The sequence below is a fragment of the Vicia villosa genome, linkage group LG1, assembly GCF_029867415.1.
Source record: "Vicia villosa cultivar HV-30 ecotype Madison, WI linkage group LG1, Vvil1.0, whole genome shotgun sequence".
Classification (NCBI taxonomy): Eukaryota; Viridiplantae; Streptophyta; class Magnoliopsida; order Fabales; family Fabaceae; genus Vicia; species Vicia villosa.
In genome coordinates, this window is record NC_081180.1 from 135,544,433 (window position 1) to 135,554,005 (window position 9,573).

General features: G+C 29.5%; 1 protein-coding gene across 5 annotated transcripts; it reads right to left on the reverse strand.

Annotated features, from left to right (window-relative positions):
* Positions 1–1,182: 1,182 nt before the first annotated feature.
* LOC131644264 (damage-control phosphatase At2g17340-like) lies at positions 1,183–6,050 on the reverse strand. 5 transcript variants are annotated; one of them, XM_058914717.1, is made up of 14 exons: positions 5,956–6,050; positions 5,554–5,600; positions 5,206–5,392; positions 4,534–4,599; positions 4,232–4,298; positions 4,041–4,109; positions 3,246–3,386; positions 2,797–2,925; positions 2,603–2,689; positions 2,136–2,210; positions 1,979–2,056; positions 1,761–1,838; positions 1,595–1,657; positions 1,183–1,479 (listed from the first exon to the last, which is right to left on the reverse strand). In XM_058914717.1, exons 3-14 carry the CDS (start codon positions 5,373–5,375, stop codon positions 1,405–1,407), a joined length of 1,098 nt encoding a protein of 365 aa, XP_058770700.1. In that variant the 5' UTR covers positions 5,376–5,392; positions 5,554–5,600; positions 5,956–6,050; the 3' UTR covers positions 1,183–1,404. The 5 variants fall into 5 exon arrangements, with proteins under 5 accessions (XP_058770700.1, XP_058770701.1, XP_058770698.1 ...); XM_058914718.1 differs by having other exon boundaries at positions 5,206–5,380; positions 5,956–6,042; XM_058914715.1 differs by lacking the exon at positions 5,956–6,050 and having other exon boundaries at positions 5,554–5,877.
* Positions 6,051–9,573: the final 3,523 nt, after the last annotated feature.

Genomic DNA, 9,573 nt, shown 5'->3' on the forward strand with positions numbered 1-9,573 from the left:
ATATTTGGATCAGTACCTGGTGTCCTCTGATACCGTGTTAGAATCATAGACCTTATCTTTTCCATTCATTTGATCAATGTTACATAGAATAAGGATTTTCTTAAATAGTTTCTTATATAATCATTACTATTCTATGAATAGATATATGTACTACAATCAGAATCTAATACAATAACAGTTTAATAGACATGCATGAATTATACCATCGGTATGCCAGCTTCAAATTTGGAGAACCAATTGAGCATTCTGCATATCTTGATGTTTTTTCTAAAACAAAAAAAACTATTTAAAATGAAAACAACCATGCAAGTTGTGTTCTCTATTCATCTAATATATTGATCATTTGACCTTTATGAACATCGTAGTTTATATGGAGTATTTATATTATCGTCTTCAAAATCCTTGTTGTTCAATTCTACAGTCAGTACAGGGAGTACCTGAAAAATCTTTTGGAGTATATGATATTTTTTTCCAATGGATAAAACCCCTGCAAGTTCTTTATCGAATTTTTTCAAAGGTGATTTATTTTATATTCCATTTCTCACCATTTAATTACGGAATTTCAATTTCTACGTATGCTTTTATGGAAGTGCATCTTCAGAATATTTCAAAGATGCATTTCTAGACCAATTTTAGATTAAATGGAGGTTACTCATTTACAAAATGTTATGTGTATTTAGATTGCGTTCATAGATACATTTTCGAAATTAGGGAATATTTTTTATTTTTTACGGTGGTAGAGAAAGGTTGAACGTTCTCATAAACTCTAATGTTTTGACCGTGTGGAGAAGTTGATGGACTCTTTGTTAGGATAAATAATTGGGCTTTATGGCCCATTACTTCTTTTCCCACTTTCGGCTCATTTTTGTTTGTTTAAAATGCTCACGACAATGTTGAACAAGATAATATCACTTGTCACATCTACAAATTTTTACTCTGATTTCACAAATAGATAAAATGTAAGTGATTTGAAAATTTGGGAGACTTATAAAAGCCGAGTCTCGAAAATACAATTCAATTGGTAGCCTTTTGTAAATACAATTCAATCAATAGCCGCAAGGATATTCGATTGCATCCGTGCAACACTTCGCTTCATCTTTAAAGAGTGAAATTTTAGCCACAAGATTATTTGAAATAAAAATATGGGTCAGAATCCTTATCAAATAAAATTGAGACAAAATATAATCAAGCAAAAAATAATTTGTCAATCCCTTGATATCAAACAAAATCATCCAAAGAATGAACAAACACATACAATTGATTTTCTTTCACCATTCCTCTTATTCAGACAGCATATCGAATTGTCAACTCTCAACTGCCATGAAATTCTCAATTCAATCAAAAAACTAATTTGTGTATGATCAAATGGCTACTTGAAGACAAGAATCAGCTCAACTATAAGCTTCAAACTTCCTTGTATTTGATTAGACAGTCATACAACCGTGATCCAAGATATTCTGCAACCTCAGGATGTTTGACCTGTAAAAGAAAAATGACAACAAAGGAAATGTCAGAAAATAACATGAACACTTTCAGTTTGTCATATTTTAAGAAGCAAGTTCAAAAATGATTAAAAAAAAATTAAAAGCATTACCATTGCAATATTGATAGAATCACATTTAAATTGAGCATGGAGATTTGTTTCTATACCGCGACCCTGTCATAAGAAATGTCAAAGTTTAAACTCACTATGTGCACCAATTTCTGACAAGGTTTAGTGAATAACTATATTGGCCTCATAGGAGGACGAAAATTCATACCATCCCTTCTAAAATGACAAGGTCTACATCACTGGCAATGCAATTAAGCTCTTGCGACACCTTTGTAAGATCAATAACCTGGAACCCATAGAACAAAACAACAAAGAAGCATTCAATCATGTAATCGTCATACAAGTCAATGATTTGACAGTATAGGCCAAAAGGAAACCAGAATTTTCCTATTATAACAAACAAAATATTTCTGATCGAAGTCTTACAGGTAAACCATTTCCAGAGTTGGCAATTAAAAGATTTGAAGTGCTGACACCCAAAAGATTACCTTCTTCATCCTTTAACTGGTAACCAATATGGCAGGGTTAGAAAAGGAAACAACTTTGGTTATATCGAAAACTTGTTGAAATTAACTTGTGTTACCATTGATAAAACTTCAATTAGTTCAGAGTAAGTCACATCATTGATAGAAGGTAAATCATTGGCAGCCAAAACAACCTGCATTCAAAATCTCAAACAACTTAGAAAATGGACTATGGATCATGTCTTCTACAAATAAGATTTAAGTGGATCTAATTAAAAAACTTAAAACAAATTAAAAAATCTGAAGTTACTCTAAGTTCCTTATAAAGCAAAATGAATTCCCGGTATTTCACCATATTGATTTACATAAATGCTACCATTATCCTCCTCGTCGTTACCCCACTGTAAAAACACAATTGCACCACGAAAAAAAGAAGCCCCATAATTTACATGGTTTGACAGCTGTTGCCTCTGTCTATGAACATAGACACTTCAACAAAAGAACATTCAACTTTGTTTTGGCAATTGGTTTCAACTTCCAGACCAGAAAATACAGTTTAAAGATAAATAAATTAAAGTGTGCAAACCTGACTCCCACGCCGAAGGAGCTCCCTTGCAAATGGCAAAATACCTAAAATAATATCTGCACCCGAGTTATCAACAAATATGAGAACCTGCCATGGAAAATAAAATGATTATGACACTACCCTTGGAAAAAATTGTCAGAAGACATAAAGGGCTTTATAAGAATTGTATTTTTCTTTATCCATACAACACTTACCTTCTTCCATGACTTCTTGCTCCATCTCACTTTGAGAGCGTCAAGGTCATCAATAATCCAAGGTCGAGGAAGAAGATTTTCACAAGTAGTCGAAAACGACATACCATCCCTAGAGAAAACTTCTGCAAGCTTCAAGAAATTGAGGGAAGAAAAAAGTAACACATCAACTACAAATACCCAATATATAATCCTCAAAGCTTTGGCAATGATTGTAGTAAATGACAGTCTTCTAGTAGGCAAATGAACTCATATTGATGTAAGGCTCCCATGCAAATTGTCAGCAAATGGTTGTGCTAAAACAATTCTCCATATAGTTCAGTTCAAGTCATACTAGCCTCATTCTCAGTTTGTGGGAATTATTTCAAAGTGATTGAGTTCATTTCTTTAATCAATTGTTAGCTACCATTACACCAGAAGTGAACAAATTTATATATAGAAAATCAACCTACCTCAGCAGAACCAAGATCAAATATGTTTCCTGCGAAAATTCCTCTAATTAAATTCTCAAGTCGCTTGCCTTCATCTTCAATGGCATCATTAAGACGAACAACATTCTCAAATAGAGAGATGGCTTTTGCATTCTCTTCCACCTGTTGTATTCAATCATAAAGGAATTACAAATCATGGCCTAAATAACAAACAGAAAGGGCCTGTTTTTATAGATTAAAAAAGTTGGTTTTCTTTGTATTTTCAAAATTGATTTTTCTAAGAACTTCGTCAAAAAATGTTTAAGTTATTTCAAACTCATTGTTCTAAATTAAAAAAGTAATTTTGACATCCAATAACTTAAATATTCATTATTAAAGATTTTAACATCCAGAAAATACATAATTTTCAAAAACATACATGTCAAAAAAGATTTTCATGAAAAGCTATTCAAAATTTAATGATTTTTTGAAAATTTAACATCCAAAAAAAGTTATAGCAAAAGGATGAAATACATAAAATAATGTTTTTTTATCAGAAACTATCCTCAAAACTACATGATGATTTATTGATAGTTAGAATTATACTCCATCCCATCTCTTATTGACAATGACAACTAATGGTATTAATTTCTTCAACTTTGGGCAACAAAATTAAGAAAAGTATGCAATTAAATTTTGCTATATTCTTGATGTAAGATGTTAAATTAAATTACTTCAACCCCAATAATCAGATATTCACATACTTTTCCTCCATATGTTAGATGAATAGTATTAGCATTTATCACATAGAACATCCGATTTCTTGCTTAAACATACCTTGATTTTCTTGAAGATATCTCTGAATCCCACTTCTTTAAGGACTTCCTCACGAAGTCTGCATAGAAGCTAGAACAAAAACACAGAATTAAGAGAATTGAAGAAAAACACAAGAGAAATCAGACATATACCAAACATTTTAGTTTTTATTATTTTTCTCTTTTGCATATAATTTCAAGTAAAGAACATACAGGGATATCAAGAGGAACGCCGTAACTTGCAGGATCTTTCTTCAAATCTTCAAGTATTTTAGCATACCTTTTTGAAACCAGCAGAAGATGCAATATTGCAATTAACAACAATTTGAATATGCTAGGATAAAGACAGTACAAGCCTGATGTCCATAAGAAACACTTTGCCTTCCAAATAATTTAAAAAAAAAATTCGCTGATGTTACTGATAAATAAGGTGTAAAAGCATAGGCCTTAATGCAAAAAAAAACCTCTCACAATGAACAAAAAGGGGAGGATGAAATAATGAGCGGCCACCTAACCTTTGAGCAAAAAGTTCAGCTTTACTTGCAGCATCAGGGACAGAGGTATCACTCTCAGCATGCTTCCTGTACCAAATCAAAGTTATAAATTGATAAAAACAAGAAACATTGAAATAATAAAACCCTTGCAATAATATAGATTCATACTTCACTAAAACATAATTTATCCACATCAACATTTTTAATCCTTAGTAAAAAAAAGTACATTTGTTGATTCCAAGGTGACTCAAATTATATGTCATCGCTGCCAAAAAACGGCATGCGAGATATAAATTTCTGAAAGAGAATTGTGAACCACATACACAAAAAAGTTATTCTAAACCAATAAAGAGATAGATTAGTTGTGAATGAAGAACCTTGAACCACATGCCCAATTTCATTTTGCGAGAAATAAACTTTAAGTGTATGTTCAGTTCCACTTTTGAACACCGCATAATTTATTTTGCCATGTTTGAATATTCTCGAGTAAAATTGATTTTTCCTACATAATTGATTTTAACATGAAGCTAAAATTTGAGGCTTTAGCCTCTAAAACTGATTTTTAGTCTTGAATTTCTTAATCAACCCACTTTACATTAATGTATCCAAGCATAAATAGTTTTACATTCAACTCACTTTACACAAAATCATTTCATTCAAAATCAACCAATGAGCTAGTAAGAGAGATCATACTTGAAGGAGGGGATACCACAGTATAAGAGATTAATCCAAGATAACTCAGTAGGAGTTGGGACAGTTGGATCATCAGAAGGGAGCCTCATAGGAATGCTACATACTTTGTAGTTGTTAGTATCAGTATCATCCATCAACAAAGAGAATCTTACCAGCTGTGATATATCCATTACTTCTGAAATATTACCTATATGTCAGTTCAGTAACAATGTAATTAACAAAAGGCTACTTTTCAGTGTGGTTTTTTATCAAACAGTATGCATGCATACCTACAAACACATATAATTATGAATTTAATGTAATGTAACCATGATAACAACAATAATTGAATTGAGGGAACTCTGTTACCTTGTGTTTTGAAGTGTGGGGATTGATTGATGGAGAGAGAATTAGCCCTGAAAGTTGTTGGGAGAGTAAAAGAAAGAGCATGTGAATGGAAGGAGAATATTGAGGTATGAGTTTGAATTGGTGTTGGGGATGTTATAAATGGTTTCAATATCATCATTAAGAAATCAAGTCTAGGTTAAAAGTGTTCTAGAATAGTGAAAACATAATGAAAAATATGATATTAAATTAAATGAAATTGGTATGTATTAGATAATGGTGAATGAATGAATTGGAAACAATATTTGTGGAGTGTTTGATTAATAATGTTTGTGTGGATAGGATAATAATAGATTGGATATGATTTAAATTGGAAACTAATAAAATGGAAGACAAATATGAAATAATATAGTTTAAGAGGCATACCTCTCTGGATTTTTGTTATGGTGAGGGAGGGTGGTTGATCCTTAGGTTCTTAGGAAGCCACCACCACCCATTACAATATGTTAGTCCTGCTAGAAATTCGACTCCCTGCAAAGATTACTCTGTTAATAGTTTTATAATTAAAAATAGTAACAATCTCGTGAATACGCACGGGTTCTGGTTTGATATTCGCATTTGTTTATATAATATATTTATTTTAAATTAAAAATCAAAATTTGAATCAAAATTTTTAAATCATAAATACCATTTTTTATATATAAAAATATTTAGATCATTAATAGATTTTTTTTTATATATGAGTATTATTTATATTTAGGTATCATTTAAAAAAATATCTGGATCAATAATAAATTTTCGTATATAAAAATATTTAAATTAATAATAGATTTTTTTTCCCGTTTATTATTTTTTAATCAGATTTTATTAGATCACAAATACCATTTTTCATTGATAACATATATTTGTGAAATGACATCAATAACCAATAATTTTTTTAATATTTAATTGTGCAAAAATTATTTTAATTGTATAAACTTCATTAACGAAATATATTAATATAATAATATTTTGAATCATATAAATTAAAGTTAATGATAAGTGACACACATTTTTGTAATTTATCCAATAAAATATCTTTTCAATTATGTTTTTAAGTTCATTTGAATTGAAATAATTTTTTTAATTAAAATTATTATTATTTTCTTAAAAAATATTGTATTTTAAAATAAAAATTATTTCAAATTATATTTCTTCGTTATTAATATTCAATTACTAAAGTTAATTTTTAAAAATTAAATACTATTTTAAATGTAAATTAATAATTATTTAAAATGATCATAATAATCTTTTTATTAAAAAATAATTTATTGGAATATTTTGATTAATAATTTATTAGAAATAATAATAATAAAGTAATAAAATGTGAAAATGTGAAAAGTGAAAAGTGAAAAAGTGAAAAATAAAAGTGAAAAGTGTGTTGGAAAAAATCAGCAAAAGACATTTTTTGTCCTCAAATTATTAATTTATACAAAGATAACATAAGGAGTGTTTTTTGTGATTTCCAGAACAACAACTTTTCTTATATTATAGATTATTTCAAATTATATTTCTTCGTTATTAATATTCAATTACTAAAGTTAATTTTTAAAAATTAAATACTATTTTAAATATAAATTAACAATTATTTAAAATGATAATAATAATCTTTTTATTAAAAAATAATTTTTTGGAATATTTTGATTAATAATTTATTATAAATAATAATAATAAAGTAATAAAAAGTGAAAAGTGAAAATGTGAAAAATGAAAAGTGAAAAAGTGAAAAGAAAAAGTGAAAAAGTGAGTTGAAAAAAATCAGCAAAAGACATTTTTTGCCTTCAGATTATTAATTTATACTAAGATAACACAAGGATAAGTTTGTGATTTCTAGAACAACAACTTATTTTATATTATAGATTTCTGATGTAGATATAAATATATAGTATTTAACTAGTAAACACCGATTGTAATATGCATCATGGAAAATATCGTTTATAATTAAGAAGTTTAAAAAAATAGAAACTATTGAATATATCACATAGTGTTAATAATATTTAGTAATATATAATGTGCAAAATTAGTTGTTGCCCTACGTTAAAAACATATTATCAAATCCAGAATAGAAAGATGGTCATGAAAAATTAGCAAAAATTTTCCATTTTGTAATTTTGAAAAGAACTTTGTTTTATTTAAAACTTTGCAGTTGGAAATCGACTAAGAAGGCAAAAGAATTTACATGATCTTATATCAATAAGAAGAAAAAAGTTAGATTTTGAGAATATGTTCTTCCCAAAATCCTAGGTTTGAATCATAATAGGTACAAATTGCTTATTAAAAAAAGTTCTCAATGAGAGATAATGGGGAATGTCAATCGAATTTCATGACCCTACTTCTTTAGTAGCGAATACGAGAATGCCAACCAAATTTCATGTAAACTAGGACCCTACATCATTAGTAGTGAATAGAGGAAATACCAACCAAGTTTCATGGAACTTAGGACCCTACATCTTTAGAAGCGAATACGGGGAAGGCTAGCCAAGTTTCATGTAAATCAAGACGTAAATGTTTAATAAATCTTTTAGATTAAATGGATCTAGACCGGAATTGTGAACGAATAAATTTTCTTATAATATTTCAAACACTCTCAAATGTCTTAGAGTTTCTATGTAGGAATATCTAGGATAATTCAGCCTATACTTGAGTTGTATAAGATTGATGAAAACTCGAATGTACGAAAGAGAATTTGGAATTTAATGGAAGAGGATATACGTTTTTGTGATATAATTTCTGAATCAAGAATGATCTATTTATAGGTCATGTTAGTGTTGTTTCACAAGGTTTTGACCCTTAATGAAACAACACCCTTTCAGCAACCTTTTTTACCATAAATTGTATATTTTCACCAATAGCAACACTTTTCAAGAGTTGTCTATTTTCATTCTGCAACACTTCACAAAGTGTTTCCTTTTCTTAATTCAAAATTCAAACATAAGCAACCAAAAAAACAAGATCAACAACCATTTCCCATATGTGGCAGCTTTCCGCCATATGTCGACCAAAGGTCGGCCACTATCGATGTTGTATAATGCCGCAAGTAGCTCGATTACTCCAATGCATCGTGCCTAAGTGCTCAATTACCACCTACAAGCCTCCATTAACGCCTCTAATTCCACGCCCTCTGTAACACCCCTTTTATACCCCAAAATAAATAAGCATATAATCAGAGAACAAGCATGCATATAATTCAAAAAGGGCGTCACATCGACGTTTTCAAAAACTAAAAGTTTTTAAAAACCGACAGCATTTATCTACAATATACAATACACCTGGTCATTTCAAATAACACCTAAACATTTAATTATAATTCACACAGAATATGCATTCACAGCGGAAAATACTAAATACTCATGTATTTCATAAAATGATTCATGTCCCATACCATGATCATATATCTCAATAATCATCTCAACATAAAATAAACCATAATCAGAATATTTAGCTTAAAAGCCTCTCAAAAACAAGTAGCCAAATAAACAGGTTCTCAAGTCATAACATAATACATAACCAAAAGACACATGAGTTCAACACGACTAGTCTACCCAGTGTTACATGACCAGAGCATCGACTCACTACCTAATCTCCAACGAACACGGAAGAATCTCCGGCTAGATCACGCACAAGCTACTAAACTCCAGAACCTACATGTCGCCAAACGAGGGCAACATTAAAACAGAAGGGTGAGAATACGAATCATTATGAAGAAAGTATAATAAGATACAATGATAATAATAATCAATTACGCACACTATGTATAACCATGTAGATAATAATAATCGATCTATATTTCACATGTTATCAAGTATACAACAAGTATAAAGAGTATAATATTTCAATTCCAATATTATATTCTCAATTACGCACACAACCATAATTATCACATATTCACACATTTAATCAAATATGTATTCAAACATCACTCATTTCAATTATCAAGCTCATACACATATCACAACTACATCAACTTCACATATTCAATTATCGCATAATTCTAATGTGACTCAA